This window comes from Pelophylax lessonae, assembly GCF_965119305.1.
Source record: "Pelophylax lessonae genome assembly, chromosome: 2".
Taxonomy (NCBI): domain Eukaryota; kingdom Metazoa; phylum Chordata; class Amphibia; order Anura; family Ranidae; genus Pelophylax; species Pelophylax lessonae.
Genome location: NC_138769.1, coordinates 288,709,748 through 288,732,787, shown reverse-complemented (window position 1 = coordinate 288,732,787; position 23,040 = coordinate 288,709,748). Strand labels below are relative to the sequence as shown.

Here is a 23,040-nt window from a genome sequence, read left to right as displayed (position 1 = left end):
AAATATAGTTACGTTACACCCCCTCACCAGAGAGTGACCACCGCGCTCACCTTCACTCTGCCCCTCACCGGAGACTGACCGCCACGCTCCGCTCCACTCTCCCCTGCACAGTAGATTGACCGCTGCACTCGCTCCTCTCTGCCCTGCACCGGAGAATGACCTCCGCTCCACTTCACTCTGGGCTCCTGTAACAGACCTGCTAGAATTGCTGCTCCTCGCTCCATACGTAGTTCCGTCGGCGTGACGTGTGGCTCCGCCCATCTGCAATTTAAGGCGCGAGATTCATTTCTCTGACGTCTCCGCAACATAGCAGATGCTGGGGAACAGCCTCCTACAAGCAATACTTAATTTCTCTCTCCCCACAGACTGTCGTCCGTCCAGACTCGCAGCAATAGCTAAGTCGTTGCACCATCTAGTGGCAAAAGAGTGGAACTACATCAGCTGTTATTTCTAATTAACTTATCAAACAGTAAGTACCCTGTCTGAATTCCATTTTGTTATAGCTGCCTATAGTCGCACAGTGATGTAACTATAGCCCATATCACCGAACCTGTTTTTGGCGGACATTGCTTCATTACTGAGTGGTGGACTTCCGCAGCTGAGGTCCATAAAAAATCGTGTGAGTTGCTACAGCTCCACTCTGCCCTTCCCCAGGAGAGTGACCTCCGCGCTCCGCTCCACTCGACTCTCCCCTTCCTCCAGGAGAGTGACTGCCACGCTCTGCTCCACTCTGCCCTTCCCGTAGGAGAGTGACCGCCACGCTCCGCTCCACTCTGGGCTCCGCTCTGCCCTTCCCCCCAGGAGAGTGACCGCCATGCTCCGCTCCACTCTGTGACGGAAGTCGCTTTGGTTGGGGGGGCCTGTGGAACCCAGCTTACCTTAGAGAAGTTGGAAAATCCCTGTCTCAGGTCCCTAGGCTCCTCTTATGTGTAAGTCACCCTGTGTGTATTAGTGGCACAGGGTGGCCAAGGAAATGATGGACTTAATGGACCCAGAATATGGTTTGGATAGCTTAAATGGGAGAGTGATATTTATCAACAATGTCTCTCATGAAATGTTTTAGATTTGATCCCAAATCTCCAGAACAAGCAAGAAAATTGTAAGTGCACTACTTTATTTTGAATAAAAAGTATTTGTAATACTGCATGACCCTACTGATGACCCTTTCTATTTAATGAGCCCCTGAGGTGGAGGTATCAAACAAAGAGCCCGCATTACAAGAAGTCCCATGTAAGGAGCCCCATAGATAAACCAGCGATCGGAAACACACAGGATTCCCTAGGAAGGTCCCAGGAGCCATAAGATACCACGCTAGAGAAAAGGCATATAAACACAGGCGTTTTATCCCTTTATTTGAGGTGAAAATTAAGAGCACCTAGAAGTGGCATCAAGTGGAGGAAAGAAGTCACACCATTTACTTTCACAAATGCACCTTTGAATTGTTTTTATTTGGATTGAAGATACACCTTTGTTTATTAGACATTTTTTTGGATATTTATTTATGCGGATTTTAATAATCACATACTTGTCAGCATTTTGTTGAATTTTTGTTTATTTTAAGGAGATATAGCACTGGAAGCACGGAGCACTTTAGATATAAATTTCATCACGTTTTTAAAAAGATTTTTTAATGAAATGTATGTATTGGAGCACAACTATATTTTAAGAATATGAAATTCACTTAATCACCTAATACAGTTAAATCAAGCCTAAAGCAATAATTGTGACACCAACATCTACAAACACTCCTACTTAATTTATTTCACCCTTGAAGCGCACCATCACCCCCATTTAACCAATTGTTAGACTGTTTTGTAGTATCAGTAATTGTGGTGCAGCATTAAGGAGAGAAAATTATTTTCCAGATAACGTTGGATCCATATATACATATATACACCTCTTTATAGTTAAAAACTAGATAACGATTCCTGCAACAATCAGGGAGGTCTTTGATTTTGTGGAAGGTAGAATTATGAATATAGAAGATATCTTTAATATAGACAATCATCGTAAAGAAAATGACATGGAAAGTCTAATAAGAAAATTAAGACACAATCTAGAGAAAAAGATTAGTCTTTGGTGGGACATTAACACATATCGATAAATCTATTATAGATAAAATTGTACCCAGGAGGTTGAGATGGGAAGTAACGATAAATGATGGGTTAAGTGACAAAGAGGCCATAGATGAATGGTATAATTTTTTTCAATGATAAAGGATTGGAGTTGATAAATTTCTTATTAAAGAAAACAAAAAAAATTGAGGTATATTGAATCATTAATAACCGAACTAAAAATATTATTGGAGCCGTTTTTAAAGAGACACAAGAATTCATCAGATAACAGCTCAAGTAAATAAAGATCTCAAAATTAAAGATAAAGAAACGCAACAAAGAAAAACGAAGAAATATATGAGAGACATGAATGATTACAAAATTGACCAAGTATTTAAATGGCAAAATCAAATCGGAAATAACGACCCCATATCTACCTATTCGACACCGGAGAAAATAGTGAGAATGGAAGAAGCCATAAACGAACTAGGAAAATATGAAAATAAAGGACAAGCAGAAATTTACAATCCAATCACACCTGATAAAAGAAAAAAAGAAGGACCCAATTATAATACTACAAGATCCTACAACAACAGAAAAGAAAGAAGAGAGCAAAGAATACTCTCACCAGCAACAACAAGGGAGAACGTACTACAACAGCCCAAGGAATTATAGATATGAAGAAAATAGAAGAGACAATCGAGACTTTGAACAGAATAGGCAAATATATCAAAATAACTACACCTACCCATCCAGGAACTTCGAACCACAGAGAGACTATATTCAGTGTAATCGCCCACCTAGACGGCATGGACGAAGAACACCAACAAGATACAAATCCCCACATAATGCATGGAATTACAACTATCCCTCAAGAAGACCGGAGCAAACAACACCAAATGAACAGAACACCACAAAATTCATGGAGAAGACCTCAATATTGGAATCATAACTATAACAGATCGTATCAAAACAATGGACAAAGAGAAAGAAGAGATAAACCCTATGAGTACCATAGAAGAGAAAGAAGCCCCATTCCAACACAGAACTACTACGCACCTCTAAGACTATAGAGAAGAAGATAATAGAGAAGTACTACGCACCTCTAAGACTATAGAGAAGATAATAGAGAAGAACGACACCATCAAACAGAAAAAGGAAGATAAGAAACCTTTTTTGGAGAAGGGCAAGAAGGATCACTCTCCAAGAAAGAAAGAGGATCCAAAACCCCAAAGAAGAAGCACAGAAAGAAGAGAGGGTGCCGAGGAAGGAAGGGAAAAGAGAAAGATAGGAGAGGGAATATTTAATTTAAGTAAAAAAAACCCTTACACAAGAAGAGCTAAAAGTTCTTGATAAGGGTTTAAAATATGCACCGAAAAAATGTCTAGACAAATTTGAAACTTACATAAGTATCCAAAAATATAGCAGAAAATTAAATATTAAAAAATATGTTTTAAGCAATCCGATAAACGACAAAGTGGGAGATACAGATAACATTCAGCATAGTATTTTTAAAAATAAATCCAGTTTTTAATCCACAAATGACGACAAGCACATTAACATTTTTTAAAGAATTGGTTTTAGAGGACCTAAAAAACATAAAAGTAAAAAAATATGATGACTCAAACGCTATACAAGTAGGCCTAAAGAAATTAGCAGAAAGACCAGATGTAGTAATAAGACCGGCAGACAAAGGGGGGGGTATAGTAATCCTAGAAAAAGAGAAATATCAAGAAACTATGACAAACATGCTAAATGATGGAGAGACCTACATGAAACTATTGAGTAACCCCATATATAAACATAAAAAAGAACTGGAGCAACTAATATATTTGGGGTTAAAAAAATAAATATTAAACAAGAAAGAAGCGAAATTTCTAGTACCAGAAGCATGCAGAACACCCATTTATATATACAGTACCGAAAATACACAGACACAAGGAAAATCCCCCGCCAAGACCTATAGTGAACTGCATAGACTATCTGACTATGAGATTGTGTCAATATATCGATGCATTCTTACAGCCAATAATTCCAAAAACAAAAGCTTTCACGAAAGATACAAAACATATTTTACAGATACTGGAGGAAATCCCGAGATATGAGAAAGTACAAATGGCTACAATAGACGTTGCATCATTATACACAATAATACATCATGAAGCATGTGAGGCCACAAAATGGGCCTTGAAAGAGTATACTGAATTGATTTGTAAACGGAGGAAATTTTGATTAAATGTTTAGATTTTTGCTTAAAGAAAAATTATTTCTGGTATAAAAACACTTATTATCCTCAAAGAATTGGTGTTGCAATGGGCGCAACAATAGATTTATTGATGATGGCCTAAGTTTATGGAACGGCCCAAAAAACACGCTAGAAGACTTTTTTAAGGAATTAAACAATAATGATAAGAATATCAAACTATCTTGGAACATCAGCGAAGAGGAAATCACATATTTAGATCTTTCAATCATACAGGAAAATGGTAAAATATACACCAAAACCCATTTTAAGGAAGTAGATCGAAATAGCTACCTCCCTATCACCAGCTGTCACCATAAAAATTTGCTCTGGAATATACCCAAAGGGCAGCTACTAAGATTGAAGCGAAACTGTACAAAAGAAAATTACTTTGAAGAACAAGCAAATCTTAGGACAAAGATTCAAAGACAAAGGTTATGAACAAAAATTTGTGGATAATAAGATCGTAGAAGTCAAAAATATACAAAGAAAAGAATTTAATAGAAAAGAAAAAACCAACACTTACACAGACAACGTACCAATAATATTGAATTGTATGCAGTACAAAGCGGTGGAAAAAATAATAAAGTACTGGCATATTTTGAAACCCGATAAACATTTAACAGATGACATACCAGAAATACCTAAATTCGTATACAGAAAGGTACCATCAGTAAAGAATAAAATAGTGAAAACTATTATAGACCCCCCCAAAAAACTGTTGTCGTTTTTTACAGGAAAAGGATTTTACCCTTTCAAAAGAGGTTTTGCTTGCCAAATAACTAAATATCCGAAAGAAAAAATAAAAAAAATAAATTAGAATCCCAATGGATTTTTAAAATGGATTCTTTTACTCCTAACGGTCTTATTGTTGACTTCGACTTGAACTGATTCATTAGTGATTTTTAATCTATTTATTTATTAAAAGTCGTCCACTGTCCATGGGCACTCTTGGATTACATACCAGCGTAGAGCTCTGTAGCTTTCGTCCAATCGTATCTCCTCCTGGACAAGCCTGCTTAACTCAGCTTTCCATTCCTTGTTTGGCTTATCTCCCAAAACCAGCACCCACAATTCATACTGTGACCAGTACCTTTCCTGGTTGGAGGGGAGGATTTTTCCCTGCACGGGCTAGCGTTTTCTTCCAGAGTTCAAAGCCGATTAAATCATACCATCCTAGCAGGACCTTCTCTGACCCTGGTCCCCTGTGCTGTATCCGCATCTCTCGTAACCTCCTTCCAAATTCCTCTTCCATGGCGGCTGATACCTCTCCTCTTCTGTTATCTGGACCTTGGATCCCAGTGGATGTTTGGCTTTCCCAGACTGCAGGAAGCATCCTGCCGCTGCCAACCAGTGTAATGATACTTCAACCCACACTGTTTGTGGGCTTCCGTCAGTATACGGCTTCCTACAGTCTTGAACATATATTCCAGCCGCTCTAGATACAAAAAACTAGCCTGCACTTAGCTTGTATGTGTCTGAAAAACAACTCTTTATTGAACAAGAAAAATACTTTTATTCACTTGAGAAGTATGTCAGTCACTACATGAACAATGACCCGAATATTTACCCAAAATATCACACAATGGTTAGATAACGAGGTACAGCTGACTCATGGCTAATCCCATCTAGACAAGGTTATCATTCATAATACTAATTAACTCAGCGCACTTAAATAAGCTGGTGACCAGACTGCCTGGCAACAAAGCTAAAACAAAATTACACATTTATTAGAAGTCTAAACACAGAGTATAATTATGAGGTGTGGAAGACAGGTGATTTGAGCTGATGATTTTAGCATCTGCTAGGCGTCTGACTCTGTGAAGCCTTATTGGCAATGGGCAGCTAGGCCTAGAGTCCCAGAGTCCCAGAGTCGTCATATATTCTTTGAGATATATTGTTAATTATTACTGTACCATTTGAGTAATTCAAACCATATTGTCCATTAAGTCCATAATTTCCTTTGCCACCCTGTGCCCCTAATAGACACAGGGTGACTTACACATAAGAGAAGCCTAGGGGCAGAGAGATGGATTTCCCAACCTCTAAGGTAAGCTGGGTTCCACAGGCCCCCCAACCAAAGTGACTCCCGTCACAGACTGCTCCGCTGCACTCTGCCCTGGCAACTGATCGCTCCGCTGCACTCTGCCCTTTGCCGGAGAGTCACTGCAACAGAGTCACTGCAACGCACCGCTCAACTCTGCCCTGTATCGGTGAGTTACCGTTGCACTGCGCTCCACTCTGCCCTGCACTTGACACAGAGTGACCACCGCGCTCCGCTCCAGTCTGCCCTGCATCGAAGAGTGACCCCCGTGCTCTGCTCCAGTCTGCCCTGCATCAGAGTTACAATCGCACTCCACTTCAGTCTGCCCTGCACCAGAGACTGACTGCTCCACTCTTCCCTGCATCGGAGGCTGATCGCTCCGCTCTTCCCTGCAGCGGAGATTGGCCGCCACGCTCCGCTCCACTCTGCGCTTCACCGGAGAGTGACTGTCTCGCTCTGCTCCACTCTGCCCTTCACCGGAGAGTGACTGTCTCGCTCTGCTCCACTCTGCCCTTCACAGGAGAGTGACCGTCTCGCTCTGCTCCACTTGGCCTTCACCGGAGAGTGACTGTCTCGCTCTGCTCCACTCTGCCCTTCACCAGAGAGTGACCGTCTCGCTCCGCTCCACTCTGCCCTTCACCGGAGAGTGACTGTCTCGCTCTGCTCCACTGTGCCCTTCATCGGAGAGTGACTGTCTCGCTCTGCTCCACTGTGCCCTTCACCGGAGAGTGACTGTCTCGTTCTGCTCCACTGTGCCCTTCACGGGAGAGTGACTGTCTCGCTCTGCTCCACTCTGCCCTTCACCGGAGAGTGACTGTCTCGCTCTGCTCCACTCTGCCCTTCACCGGAGAGTGACTGTCTCGCTCTGCTCCACTCTGCCCTTCACCGGAGAGTGACCGTCTTGCTCCACTCTGCGCTTCACCGGAGAGTGACTGTTTCGCTCTGCTCCACTCTGCCCTTCACCGGAGAGTGACCGTCTCGCTCTGCTCCACTCTGCCCTTCACCGGAGAGTGACCGTCTCGCTCTGCTCCACTGTGCCCTTCACCGGAGAGTGACTGTCTCGTTCTGCTCCACTGTGCCCTTCACGGGAGAGTGACTGTCTCGCTCTGCTCCACTCTGCCCTTCACCGGAGAGTGACTGTCTCGCTCTGCTCCACTCTGCCCTTCACCGGAGAGTGACTGTCTCGCTCTGCTCCACTCTGCCCTTCACCGGAGAGTGACCGTCTTGCTCCACTCTGCGCTTCACCGGAGAGTGACTGTCTCGCTCCGCTCCACTCTGCCCTTCACCGGAGAGTGACCGTCTCGCTCTGCTCCACTCTGCCCTTCACCGGAGAGTGACTGTCTCGCTCTGCTCCACTCTGCCCTTCACCGGAGAGTGACCGTCTTGCTCCACTCTGCGCTTCACCGGAGAGTGACTGTTTCGCTCTGCTCCACTCTGCCCTTCACCGGAGAGTGACCGTCTCGCTCTGCTCCACTCTGCCCTTCACCGGAGAGTGACCGTCTCGCTCTGCTCCACTGTGCCCTTCACCGGAGAGTGACTGTCTCGTTCTGCTCCACTGTGCCCTTCACGGGAGAGTGACTGTCTCGCTCTGCTCCACTCTGCCCTTCACCGGAGAGTGACTGTCTTGCTCCACTCTGCGCTTCACCGGAGAGTGACTGTCTCGCTCCGCTCCACTCTGCCCTTCACCGGAGAGTGACTGTTTCGCTCTGCTCCACTCTGCCCTTCACCGGAGAGTGACCGTCTCGCTCCGCTCCACTGTGCCTTTTGACGGGAGTCACTTTAGTTGGGGGGGAACACAGTTTACCTGTAGAACCCAGCTTACCTTAAAGAGTTTGGGAATTCCCTGTCTCAGGTCCCTAGGCTCCTCTTATGTGTAAGTCGCCCTGTGTCTATTTGGTGCACAGAGTGGCCAAGGAAATGATGGACTTAGTGGACACAGAATATGGTTTGGATTACTTAAATGGGAGAGTGATGATATTCAACAATGTCCCTCATGAAATGTGAAGACTTGATCCCACTTTACACTGGGAGACCTAGGCTGTTGTAGACCGTTGCCATGAAGTCTGTGACTCCTAAATGTGTATTCCATGTGCTTCAATGTAGGAGACAGACTGATACTGGGGTCTCTTGCCATTGTATAATAAGGTGTTCTGTTTTTATACTTAATGTGTAATTTTGTATTTTGTGTTGGCTTTGTTGCTGGTCAGTCTTGTCATCCCAGCTTGTTTAACCAGTTTAAGACCACTCACTGTGCTGCTACTGCGGCTCTGCTATGTCCAGCGACTTAGACCTATTATTCACGGCTCCAGGGATGTATCGCCGCGATCGCCAGGTCGAGGGCAGCAATTCCTGCAGTAGACCTCCTCTGTAAGTCCAAAGTGGTAACCTGTAAAGGCTTTTAAAAAATGTACGTAATTTGTTGCTGCTGCACGGGCGTGTGCAATTTTAAAGCATGTCATATTTGGTATCTATGTACTCTGCATAAGATCATCTTTAAAATTTTACCAAACAATTAGGAATTGTATAGTGTATTTATGTATTCAATTTAAAGTGTTTTTTTTTCCGCAAAAAATTGCGATTGAAAAATCTGTGCACAAATACCGTGTGACGAAAAAAATTGCAACCTCCACCATTTTGTAGGGCCTCTGCTTTAAAAAAAAAAAAAAGTTTGGGGGTTCAAAGTAATTTTCTAGTAAATAAAATAAAAAATATTTTTTCATGTAAACAAAGTCCCAGAAAAGGCTTGGTCTTCAAGTGGTTAGTAGAGTGGGTGATGTGTGGCTAAGATTGAGCATAAAATGCCAGGACAGTTCAAACACCCCCCCCCCCCCAAATTACCCCTTTTTGGAAAGTAGACACCCAAAGCTATTTGCTGAGACGCATATTGAGTCCATGGAATATATTTATATTTTGCCCTAAGTTTCAGGAAAATGACAATTCATTTTTTTTTTGTTTACACAAAGTTGTCACTAAATGATATATTGCTTACGTATGCCATGGGTATATGTGAACTGACACCCCAAAATACATTCTGCTGCTTCTGAGTACAGGGATACATGTGTGAGACTTTTCGGGAGCCTAGCTGTGTACAGGACGCTGAAAACTAATCACCGCCTTCAGGCTTTCTAATGGCATAAATTGCTTATTTTACTTCCTCACTACCTGTCAGTTTCGGAGGCCCTGAAATTTCAAGATGGAACAAAACCTCCCCAAATGACCCCATTTTGCAAAGTAGACACTCCAAGCTATTTGCTGAGAGGCATGGTGCGTCCATGGAATATTTTATATCTTGCCACAAGTTTCGGGAAAATTATTTATTTATTTTTTTTTTTTTACACAAAATTGTCACTAAATTATATTTTTCTCACATATGCCATGGATATATGTGAGATGACACCCCAAAATACATTCTGCTGCTTCTTCTGAGTTTAGGGATACCCTATGTGTGAGACTTTTTTTGCAGTCTAGCCGCATACAGGACCCCGAAAACTAATCACCGCCTTCAGGCTTTCTAAGGGCATAAATTGTTGCTTTTAAGGGCATAAATTGTTGATTTCACTCCTATCACAGTTTTGAAGGCCATGAAATGCCAAGATAGCACAAAACCCCTGTCAGATGACCCCTTTTCGAAAAGTAGACATCCCTGGGTATTTGCTAAGATGCATGGTGAGTATTTTGCAGCTCTCATTTGTTTTGGAAAATGAAGAAAAGCAAGGAAAATGCATTTTCTCTTACGTCTGACAGTTGCCACCCATTCATACAGTCTTCACAATTGGGTATTGGCCTTCTCCGCAGGAGCAGGCTAGGTAGTAATTTTGTTAATTTAACAAACATTAACATATAGACACACCCACAGGGGGGCATCCCTCTGGCCTATATCCTCCAGCCAGTACCACTCTAATCCAGTTCTTTACTGCATAGCGTCAGGAGTAGGCTAGGTTTTCCCTGCTGGGACCTAGTGTCTCGGTTTTTTTTCTTGTCTTTTATTTCAGAAAATTTTTTTTCTTAAGAATAGCTTTTTATTTTTCTCATCTACGCTAGTTAGTCAGAATTTGGAGGACTACAAGCGTCAGCAGAACTGGGCCTCATACTGGTTAATAGTTTGTAGACGCTATAACTTTTGCGCAAGCCAATAAAAATGCGCTTGTTGAGAATTTTTTGGTCAAAGACATGTAGCTAAATACATTTTGGCCGAAATATATGACAAAAATTGAATATATTGGATATAACAGTCAAAGTAGAAAATGTCAATTGTCGATCTTTTTTTATCGCAAAACATGAAAGGCGCAGAGGTGATTAAATACCACCAAAAGAAAGCTTTGTGGGGAAAAATGACATTTGGGTACAGCATTGCATGACTGCGCAATGCCAAGTTGAAAAAAGTGGCTTGGTCATTAAGCAGCAAAATCTTCCGGGGCTAAATTGGTAAGTGCGTTGAGTTAATTAGCATGTGAATGACAACTTTTTCTAGATGGGATTAGCCATGAGTCAGCTGTACCTCGTTATCTAACCATTGTGTGATGTTTTGGGTAAATATTCGGGTCATTGTTCATGTAGTGACTGACATACTTCTCAAGTGTATAAAAGGCTGTTTCTTGTTCAATAAAGGAGTTGATGTTTTCAGACACATACAAGCTAAGTTCAGGCTAGTTTTGTTTAGAGGGCGGCTGAAATTTCTATCTGTTCTAGACTGGAGGAAGCCGTATACTTATGGAAGCCCACAAATACAGTGTCTGTTATAGTTCCATTACACTGCCCCTCACCGGAGATTGAATGGTGCACTCGCTCCTCTTTGCCCTGCATCGGAGAATGACCTCCGGGCTCCACTCCACTCTGGGCTCATGTAACAGACCTGCTAGACTTGCTGCTCCTCGCTCCATACGTAGTTCCATTGGCGTATCCTGTGGCTCCACTCATCAGCAATTTAGGGCGCATGATTAATTTCTCCGACGTCTCAGCAACATAGCAGACGCTGGGGAACAGCCTCCTACAAGCAGTACTTCCTTTCTCTCTCTCCCCAGTGAGACTGTCGTCCGTCCAGACTCTCTCAGCAATAGCTAAGTCCTTCCGCCATATAGTGGTTGAAGAGTGGAACTACATCAGCTGCTATTTCTAATTACCAACTTATCAAACCGCAAGTACTCTGTCTGAATTCCATTTTGCTATATCTGCTTATAGTCGCACCGTGATGTAACTGTAGCCCATATCACCGAAACTGGTTTTGGCGGACATTGCTTCATTACTAAGTGGTTGACTTCCGCAGCTGCGGTCCATAAAAAAATCATGTGAGTTGATACAGCTCCACTCTGCCCTTCCCCAGGAGAGTGACCGCCGTGCTCCCTTCCACTCTGGTCTCCACTCTCCCCTTCCCCCCAGGAGAGTGACTGCCGCGCTCTGCTCCACTCTGGGCTCCACTCTGCCTGTGACGGGAGTTGCTTTGGTTGGGGGGGCATGTGTAACCCAGCTTACCTTAGAGAAGTTGGGAAATCCTTGTCTCAGGTCCCTAGGCTCCTCTTATGTTTAAGTCACCCTGTGTCTATTAGGGGCACAGGGTGGCAAAAGAAATGATAAAATCAACAATGTCTCTCATTAAAAGTGAAGACTCGATCCCACTATACAATGTGAGACCTAGACTGTTGTAGACCATTGCCATGAAGTCTGTGACTCCTAAATAATGTGTATTCCATGTGTTTCAATGTAGGAGACATTATACAGACAATGGCAAGAGACCCCAGTATCTGTCTAAGGTGTTCTGTTTTTATACTTGGGATAATGTGTAATTTTGTTTTTGCTTTGTTGCCAGCCAGTCTTGTCATCCCAGCTTGTTTAACCACTTTAAGACCACGCACTGTGCTGCTACTGCGGCTCTATGTCCAGCGACGTAGACCTACGTCGGGCACATTCATGGCTCCAGGGAGGTATCGCCGCGAACGCCAGGTCGAGGGCAGTAATTCTTGCAGTAGACTAAGTCTAAAGTTGTAACCTGTAAAGACTTAGGCTTTTAAAAATGTACGTAGTTTGTTACTGCTGCATGGGCGTGCGCGATTTTAAAGCATGTCCTGTTTGGTATCTATGTACTCTGTATAAGATCATCTTTTAAATTTTACCAACCAATTTGGAATTTATATAGTGTATTTGTGCATTCAATTTAAAAAAAAATTGCAACATCCACCATTTTGTTCTGTAGGGCCTCTGCTTTAAAAAAAATGTTTGGGGGTTCAAAGTAATTTTCTAGTAAAAAAAATATATATATATTTTTTTTGTCATGTAAACAAAAAGTCACAGAAAAAGGCTTGGTCTTCAAGTAGTTGGAGTGGGTAATGTGTGGCTAAGATTGAGCATAAAATGCCAGGACAGTTCAAATTCCCCCTAAATGACCCCTTTTTGGAAAGTAGACACCCAAAGCTATTTGCTGAGAGGCATATTGAGTCCATACAGTATTTTATATTTTGCCCTAAGTAAAAAAACAAAGTTGTCACTAAATGATATATTGCTCACGTATGCCATGGGCATATGTGAAATGACACCCCAAAATACATTTTGCTGCTTCTCCGGAGTACAGGGATACCACATGTGTGAGACTTTTTGGGAGCCTAGCTGTGTATGGGACCCTGAAACCTAATCACCGCCTTCAGGCTTTCTAATGGCATAAATTGCTTATTTTACTTCCTGACTACCGGTCACTGTTTCGGAGGGCCTGAATTTTCGAGATAGAACTAGAACTAAACCTCCCCAAATGACCCCAGTTTGCAAAGTAAACAATCCGAGCTATTTGTTGAGAGGCATGGTGAGTTCATGGAATATTTTATATTTTGCCACAAGTTTCGAGAGAATTATTATTTTTTTTTTTTTTTTTTTTTTTTTTACAAAAAGTTGTCACTAAAATAACTTATTGCTCACACTTGCCATGGGTATATGTGAAATAACACCCCAAAATAAAATCTGCTGCTTCTCCTGATTATGGGGATACCCCATGTGTCAGACATTTTGGCAGTCTAGCCGCATACAGGACCCCGAAAACTAATCACCACCTTCAGGCTTTCTAAGGGCATATATTGTTGATTTCAAAAGTAGACACCCCTGGGTATTTGCTAAGATGCATGGTGAGTGTTTCTTCATTTTCCAAAATAAATGAGAGCTGTAAAATAAAGGAAAATGCATTTTCTAAACCAACACTGTGCTTCTAAAATGCGCTTCTGTAGTCTTCCCTTTACGGGTGACCATCTCTTCGGCCCTGGGCTGACAGACGCTCTGGAACGCACACGGCTGACAAAAAAGTCATTTCCAGAAAAGAAAAATCCCCATATACCTGAAAGTTTTTTCAGGGCAGGGGCAAACAGCAAGGGCCACGTGAGGTTCAGGCCGTGTCCAAGAAACACTGGACCGGCCACAACGGTAGGGGTAGGGGAAGCATCCTGTTTAATCCTCCTCAGCACCCCGCCAAACCACTATGATTCTTTACACAGAGTGGGCGGAAGATTATGGGCCTTCCTCCCACAGTGGAAGAAAATGACATCAAGCCATTTTATTCTGGACCTAGTGTCCACAGGGTACAGACTGGAATTCAATTCCCAACCTGCAGAGAGGATATTGATTACCAGTCTGCCCAAGGATCCTGCCAAAGCAGCTGCTCTAAGTCTCCAAATTGGAGACTTAGTAGACCAGAGGGTATTGATACCTTTACCAAAGCAGGAACAGGGCAATGGGTTTTACCCCCACATTTTCGTGATGAGAAAACCCTCGGAGTTATCGATTGATTTTAAATCTACGCAAATTAAATCTCTCGATAAGGTACAAGCATTTTCGCATTGGAAACAATATACTCCATAAGAAGCTTGCTGTATCCAAAATGTTTTATGGCAACACTGGACTTAAAGGATGTCTACTTTCACATCCCCATTCACCTAGCTTACCAGAAGTTCCTAAGACTAGCAGTGAAGCTAGGACCAGAGCTCAGACACTATCAATTTCGGGCACTACCCTTCGGGCTATGCTCAGCCCCTCGTGTCTTTACCAAGGTACTGGGGGAAGCTTTAGCTCCATTGAGACTGAAGTCCGTTATGATCATCCTGCCTGGACGACCTCCTAGTAGTGGGCGGATTCAGATCAGAAACTAAAGAAGGACCTCCTTACAGTTCAGGAGTTCCTTGGGTCACTAGGATGGATGATCAACAGACAGAAATCTTTCCTAACACCCTCCCAGAGAGTGACCTATCTCGGATACGAGATCTCCTCTCTGGATCAAAAGATTTTTCTCCCAAAACTCAGTTTTAAAGAGGTTTCAGATGGTAGCTTCTTTACAAACCAACCAGTGGGTCTCACTCAGAGACATAACAAGAGTCATAGGCCTCATGACCTCCTGTTTTCCAGCTGTCCCTTGGGCCCAGTACCAACAACGTCCCCTCCAATGGTTCCTGTGAAAGAACTGGGACGGATTTCTGGATTCCTTGGAACTGAAGGTGAAAGTTCCCACCAGGGTAAAAAGAACCCTATTGTGGTGGAGATCACCTCCTCACCTCACAAAGGGACTAACCTGGGTTGTTCAAATATCTTAAAATAACCACAGACACAAGCTCTTCTGGTTGGGGGGCACATCTCCAGAGTCAGTTAGCACAGGGAGAATGGTCCCAGCTGGAAGCACAGACCTCGTCAAATCAGAAAGAACTCATGGCAGTACAAAAAGCCTTAGAGTTCTTTCAAATGGACATAAAAGGAAGTCATCTGCAGATTCGATCCGACAACATAGCTACGGTGGCGTACCTCAACAAACAGGGAGGTACACGGAGTCGGGGGTTACAGTGTATAGCCCAGAAAATATTCTCTTGGGCCGAGCTGAATCTTGCCTCCATTTCAGCTATTCATCTGAAAGGGACTCAGAATGTCTTAGCAGACCACCTAAGCCGCCACCGGGTGTGTCGGGACAATTCGTCCCTCAACCAAAAGGACTTTACAGAAATTGCAGCCAAGTGGGGCCTTCCAGAAATGGAACTTTTTGCAGCTCAAACAAACAGCAAAACAAGGTTTTTTCCCCTGAACCAATGGGATCAGTCCCTGGGGATCGACGCCTTTGCAAACCCTTGGTCTTTCAATCTCTGCTATGCCTTCCCTCCAGTCAGGCTAATCTCGGAGGTCCTCTGGAAATTCTTCCAAGAGGACACAGATCTGATTCTAATAGCTCCTTTTTGGCCCAAATGGCCATGGTTTTCACGCCTACAGGCCCTTGCCTCTAGGCCTCCAATAATTTTGCCCTGGAGACAGGACCTGTTGACTCAGGGTCCGGTGACCCATCCGCACATCAGGTTCTTGAACCTAACCGCTTGGTATCTGAAGAGCAGATACTAAGTTCCCAATAGTTCTCAGACAAGGTAATAAAGACCTTGATTAACTGTCGAAAACCTGTCACAAGAACTATATATTCCAAGGTGTGGAAAAATTTAAATTCTTGGATGGCTGAAAATCATAGGCCATCTCCAGATATACCGTCTATTCTTGAATTTTTTCAAGAGGGCATAGATAAGGGCCTCTCTCCCTTAGTACTTTGAAAGTGCAGGCTGCTGCCATTAGCAACTTTCTTCAGTATTCCCTTCGGGAAAATCCCACGGTAGCTAGGTTATTCACAGCAATCACCCGGGCTAAGCCTGTAGTGGTCAAAGCATGTCCAACTTGGAACCTATCCCTGGTCCTTCAAGCCTTGGTAACAACCCCTTTTGAACCCTTGAAGGACTTAACAGAAAAACTACTTGCTCTGAAAACTGCATTCCTAATTGCAGTGATGTCAGCTAGAAGAGTTAGTGAATTACAGGCCCTCTCAATTAGAATCTTTTCTTATGATTTTTGAGGATAGAATAGTGTTAAAAACCGATCCAGGGTTTTTACCTAAGGTAGCTACTTCCTTCCATAGAGCACAGGATATTGTACTACCTACCTTTTTTGTAGTTCCCCAAAAAATGAAGAAAGTTTTTTTTTTTTTTTTTAGTTTTTGGGATGTCAGAAGACCTCTTTTGGCTTGCCTAGAGGTGACTAAAACCTTTAGGAAGTGTGATACCCTATTTGTACTGTTTTCTGGCACACAAAGGGGTAATGGAGCTTCTAAAGCCACCATAGCTAGGTGGATAAAGCAGGCTATTACAGAAGCCTATAAAGCAAAGAATGTGGTTCCAACGCACATTCAACAAGGGCCTTGTCCACGTCTTGGGCCGAAAGAGCTGGTGCCTCACCATAGCAGATCTGTAAGGCAGCTACCTGGTATAACTTTTCGACCTTTGTTAGACATTATCGCCTGGGCCTCCTCTCCTCCTCTCAGGAACAGGCATTTTGGTCGAAAGGTGCTCCAGGCAGTAGTCCCTCCCTAGACTGGTAAGTTTCTGGCTCATCGTCTCATGGGCTGTCCTGGAGGAAGACTTGAGAAAAAGTGAGTTAGACTTACCGGTAACTCCTTTTCTAGTAGTCTTCCAGGACAGCCGGATTCCCAGCCGGTGTTGCCTTGTATTATGTATAATGTATTATGTGTGTGTATATATATATATATATATATATATATATATATATATATATATATATATATATATATATATATATATATATATATATATATATATATATATATTTTTTTTAAAGGATGACCTACGGTTCTTGAGAATACTGAAGGTGAGGACTAGGGCAACGCCTTTTATTGATTGGGTTTAATGTGTTCCTGTCCTGGTAGGAGGAGCCCTAGGTCTCATGGGCTGTCCTGGAAGACAACTAGAAAAGGAGTTACCGGTAAGTCTAACTCACTTTTTTTCCCTCTTGTTTACAATTTTCAAAACTTTGTGACAAAAAGTGAGATCTGCAAAAAACTCAACATACCTCTTGGCAAATAGCTTAAGGTGCCTTCTTTCCGAAAAGGGGTCATTTGGGGGTGGGGAGTTGTGCTGCATTGGCATTTCATGGCCTCCGAAACTGTGATCGGTAGTGAGGAGTGAAATCAACAATTTACGCCCTTTGAAAGCCTGAAGGCGGTGATTGGATTTCGGGGTCCTGTACTCAGCTAGACTTTCAAAAAATCTCACACATGGGGTATCCCCATACTCAGGAGAAGCAGCAGAATGTTTTTTGGGGTGTCATTTATATGCCCATGGCATGTGAGAAAAATATCATTTAGTGACAACTTTGTGTTAAAAAAATAAATATAAAAAATGTAATTTTCCCAAAACTTGTGGCAAAATATATAATATTCCATGGACTCAACATGTAGGCCTGCTGAATATAATCGCCGAATCGATGCATCGCAATGCGACCCTTCGCGATTCTGCATCGATTTGGGGTGATTGAAAAATTGATTACTAATGACGTCAGTGGGGTGGGGACAGAAGTGACATGGCGGCGCTGGACGGGCTTGTGGAACACTGAGCTCCTCCTTGCGGCGCGGGAGAGGAGAGCGGAGCTATCGGTGCTCTCTGGCCCCGGGATACACACGGCATGCCCACTTAACACGCTTCTGCCCAAGGGGCGTGGCTTCCGACGGAGTGAATGGCGGCTTTTTAGCTCCGCTCTGCTGGCCATCGGGGACACTGACCTCTAATACGACCCTCTGACACCATCTACCGCCTCCATCTGCACCGCTCGGCTCCCCCTACCACCGCGGAACCGATGACTTGCCGCAAAAAGGACCCCAGTCAGCTAAACAAGCTGGAGGGGTTCTTCCTTCCGCACGGCTCCGGGCTCCAGAAGCATGGCGGCGGCGGACCGCACCATAATATGACTGCTCAACCACGGACATCTCTGCAGCTCTGCTTCCTGGTAAGTCGGGGCACTACAGGGCCCAGCATTCCTCCTTACCAGGGCCTGCTATAATACAACTAGGGGCACTACAGAGCCCAGCATTCCTCCTTACCAGGGCCTGTTATACAACTAGGGGGACTACTACAGACTCTGTACTGTAGTCCCCCTAGTTGTAGTATAACAGGCCCTGGGAAGGAGGAATGCTGGGCTCTGTAGTGCCCCTAGTTGTAGTACAGTAGGCCCTGGTAAGGAGGAATGCTGGGCTCTGTAGTCCCCCTAGTTGTAGTACAGTAGGCCCTGGTGAGGAATGCTGGGCTCTGTACATACTACAACTAGGGGGACTACAGAGCCTGTTATACTACAACTAGGGGGACTACAGAGCCCAGCATTCCTCCTTACCAGGGCCTGTTGTACTACAACTACGGGGACTACAGAGCCCAGCATTCCTCCTTACCAGAGCCTGCTATACTACAACTAGGGGGGACTACAGAGCCCAGCATTCCTCCTTACCAGAGCCTGCTATGCTACAACTAGCATCAGGTAACTCTTCTAACCTGATGTGGCCTGCTCTAAAGGGGGATCTATGGGGGGACCTGCTCTACTAAAGGAGGATCTCTGGGGATGCTGTCCTGCTCTAAAGGGGGATCTATAGCGGCCCTGCACTAAAGGGGATCTATTCCATAGATCCCCCCTTTAGAGCAGGGTCCCCATAGATCCCCCTTTAGAGCTCAGTTCCCCTGGATCCCCTTTAGGGCAGGCCCAGGCTCCCCATAGATCCTCCTTTAGAGCAGGGTCCCCATAGATCCTCCTTTAGAGCAGGGTCCCCATAGATCCCCCTTTAGAGAAGGGTCCCCATAGATCCCCCTTTAGAGAAGGGTCCCCATAGATCCCCCTTTAGAGCAGGGTCCCCATAGATCCCCCTTTAGAAAAGGGTCCCCATAGTAATCGTGATGCATCACGGAATCGAATTGCGACCCTAATAATCGTAATCGCATCGAATCGCGAGGTAAGTAAAGATACGCAGCCCTATCAACATGCCCCTCAGCAAATAGCTTGGGGTGTCTACTTTCCAAATTGGGGTCATTTTGGGGGGGGGGTTGTGCTACCTTGACATTTCAGGGCCTCCGAAACCGTGATAGGCAGTGAGGAAGTGAAAATGAGAAATTTACGCCCTTTTAAATTCTGAAGGTGGTGATTGGTTTTCGGGGTCCCGTACACAGCTAGGCTCCCAAAGTCTCACATGTGGTATCCCTGTACTCAGGAAAAGCAGCAGAGTATATTTTGGGGTGTAATTACACATATACCCGTGGCATGTGTGAGCAATATATCGTTTCAATTACCACTTTTTATAAAAAAAATTTTTTTTTTTTTTAGTAATTTTTCAAACACCTGTGAAAGAAAAAAAATATTCAATGAGCTCAACATGCCTTTCAGGACATTCCTTAGGAAGTCTACTTTCCAAAAAGTGGTAATTTGGGGGGGGGGGGGGGTTGTACTGCCCTGCCATTTCAGCACTTCAAGAATTAAGATGGACAGTCAAAGTAAAAGCTGCTTAAATTCCAGTATTTACACTATAGTTTGTAGACGCTATAACTTTTGCGCAAACCAATAAAAATTTGCTCATTGAGAATTTTTTTTTATCAAAGACATGTAGCCAAATACATTTTGGCCTAAATATATGACAAAAATTGAATATATTGGATATAACAAAGTATAATCAAAGTAGAAAATGTCAATTTTTCGCAAAATTTTCGCTTTTTTTTTTTTTTATTATTAATATCGCAAAAAATATAAAGTGCAGAGGTGATCAAATACCACCAAAAGAAAGCTCTGTTTGTGGGGAAAAAGGACATAAATTTCATTTGGGTACAGCATTGCATGACCGCACAATTGCCAGTTAGTCACACAGTGCCAAATTGAAAAAAGTGGCCTTGTCATTAAGCAGCAAAATCTTCCGGGGCTAAAGTGGTTAAGTGCGCAGAGCTAATTAGCATGTGAATGATAACCTTGTCTAGATGGGATTAACCATGAGTCAGCTGCACCTCATTATCTAACCATTGTGTGAAGTTTTGGGTAAATATTCGGGTCATTGTTCATGTAGTGACTGACATACTTCCCAAGTGTATAAAAGTCTGTTTCTTGTTCAATAAAGGAGTTGATGTTTTCATACACATTCAAGCTAAGTTCAGGCTAGTTCTGTATGGAGGGCGGCTGGAATATCTATGTTCTAGACTGGAGGAAGCCGTATTCTAAACTGGAGGAAGCCGTATACTAACGAAAGCCCACAAATACAGTGTTGGTTGAAGTTCCGTTATACTGCCCCTTACCGGAGAGTGACCATCGCGCTCCCCTCCACTCTGCCCTGCACCGGAGATTGACCGATGTGCTCGCTCCTCTCTGCCCTGCACCGGAGAATGACCTCCGCGCTCCACTCTTCCCTTCTTACCAGATCGTGCAGACCTCATGTCACACAGTCCAGTCTTCCATTCATTCTTTTTTGGTTGCTGGCTTTACCAGCATAGCTATTGTAGACAGATTATTGGATAGACAGGGGAGTTCCTGATTCTGTTATACTCCTTTTTTTTTTCCGCTCTCTCAAGGAAGATTTACTGTAGGACCTGGAAATCCTATATTGTTTGGTTTGATGCTGGGAACTTTCAAGTCCTCTGTGGACAATATTTTTGCTTTTCTTAAAACAGGAGTCGACATGTGGCTTGCCTTGACTACTATCAAGGGTCAGATTTTGGCTTTGGCTGTTTTTTTTTTTTCTAAAGGCCAATAGCCTCTCCTTCCTTGGTGCATGCCTTTTTATACAAGCTGTCACACGTATTGTTGTTCTGGTAATACAGCCCTCGATCTCATGGGACCTCAGTTTGGTTCATTCTGTTTTACAGACCCATGTTTGAGACCTCTCTTTTTGCCGTGCAAGGTTGCCATTACTTCGGCAGTTACTTCAGCAAGCATGGTTTCAACTTTTCATCTAAATCAGGAGGCTTTTTAAATGCCTTTTTGTCCTAAAGACTCACAATGGAATAAGCCTCTCCACACTTGGATGTGATTTGATGCTGACATTTTTTTTCTCTGGAAGCTGAATGCTGGTATTTGACATTTGGATTCTTTGTTATTCCTGAGGGGTCACAGAAAGGTTGCAAAGCTATGGAATAACACCCATTTCCTTTTTGGAGGAAAAGGTTGGAGGAAAGATTCCACTTTTCTCTATCACAATTTTTTACTGGGGGGTGTTGGTGCTTCCTGGACTATGCGCTTCAAGCTTCGGTGGCTCAAGATCGCAAAACCACTACCTGGTCTTCAGTTCACACTTCTACACTACTGCTGGGTGAGGTTTCTACGCGTGTGTGTGGTATTTATTTTTTCTTTTGGAGCCGGTTGACTTTTTTGCTGTGTTGCCCCCTTCTCATTTTAAGTGCTTTTGTGAGATCCCGGTTTGTAAGGATTTCTAAAGCTGCTCTGTGTCCCATGATGTACGATAAAGAAAACTGGATTTTTGACTTGCCTGTAAAATCTATTTCTTGGAGTACATCATAGGGCACAGAGATCCCACCCCTTTGCAGGAAGGGGTTATGCCTAGGAGGGGACTTCCTGTTTTTTTTTTTTTTGCTTTTTTTTTTTCCAATCACCTGTAAATGTTGCATAACCCTGATTGTAAGAATTAGTGAAGCTGCTCTGGGTCCCATAATGTACTCCAAGAAACAGATTTTACAGGTAAATCAAATACCCAATGTTTGTTCAAAACAGTAGCAATTGTTTGATGTCCAGTGCAAACTTTAGCAAACCCAATGTAATTTATGATTTACACGTACTTTCATTTTTTATGGTTAGTTTGAGTAAGATCTATAGTGGAGAGCAGAAAAAATGAAGTGTTCAAGATGCATATAGATAGCACTCCATTAGGTAAAATACCAGTTTATGAGAAACTATAGCCTGTTGTCAACTTAATTATTGGAAAAAAGGGCTGCAAACCTTTGCAATATTTAGTAGCATAATGTATGACAATTTTATCATGAGATAAAATACCAAAATAACTCATGCAGCTTAGTGACTTGGCTGGTCTGACTGCTTATTGTTACAGCCACATCTGGTTTAATTTTGAATTTATTCACTGTTCCAGGAAGTCCTGAAAGGCCCATACCTTGAAAAACTACCAGTTGCACTGGGAAGATTCTCTCACTTTCTAGGGGACAGAAATTGGTTTGCTGGGGACAAGGTAAATGTTCTGCAGTATTACATTTTAAAGTAGTTAATGCAACTGTAGTTATTCCTTATTTTTAGAACTCTGTGTATGTATGTCTGTATATATTAGGGATCGTCAAATTATCGGCAAAGCTGATTATCGGAGGGCCGATATTCACTATCGGTATCGGCCCAGGAACTGGCCGATATTAGTGTATGTAATATTAGTGTATGTAAAATCTTAGCATCCACTTTATTAGTGTTTTATATAACGTCCAGTGTTTTTGTAATCTAATAGTATGAAATACCTTCATTACATTGCCACTCGGCCCTTCTTTGACCCCCAGCTGTCAGTGGGGGAGGAGAGAAGGACAGCAGAGCTGGAGATTTAACAAAGGGATTTCACACTATTCTAATCTAATACTCGGCGCTTCTGTGTACACTGCAGAGGGGAGGGGCTGAGATACTCCTCCTGATAGCTATAAGAGGATAAAACAGCAGAGCGGGAGATTAGCGAGGACAGCCCGTAGCAGCGATGTAATGAAGGGATTTCCCACTATTCTTTTACAAAAACACACACTGGACATTATATAAAACGCTAATCAAGTGGATTCTAGGATTTTAATGACACTAAACTAGGGTCACACGGGATTCCTGGCAGGCAGGGAAGGAAGGGAAGACTGCACATTACAGCTTAAAGACCTACCCCACATTTTTAGTACCAGATTTGTGTCAAAAATTGTTTT

General features: G+C 43.2%; 1 protein-coding gene across 1 annotated transcript in view; it reads left to right on the top strand.

Moving 5' to 3' along the window:
* GSTM4 (glutathione S-transferase mu 4) overlaps positions 1–23,040 on the top strand; it is a 238,714-nt gene that overhangs the window by 196,404 nt on the left and 19,270 nt on the right. Inside the window, exon 6 of the mRNA XM_082247306.1 lies at positions 22,233–22,328. Coding sequence (XP_082103432.1) covers positions 22,233–22,328 — 96 coding nt within the window. The remainder of the gene's footprint in view (positions 1–22,232; positions 22,329–23,040) is intronic.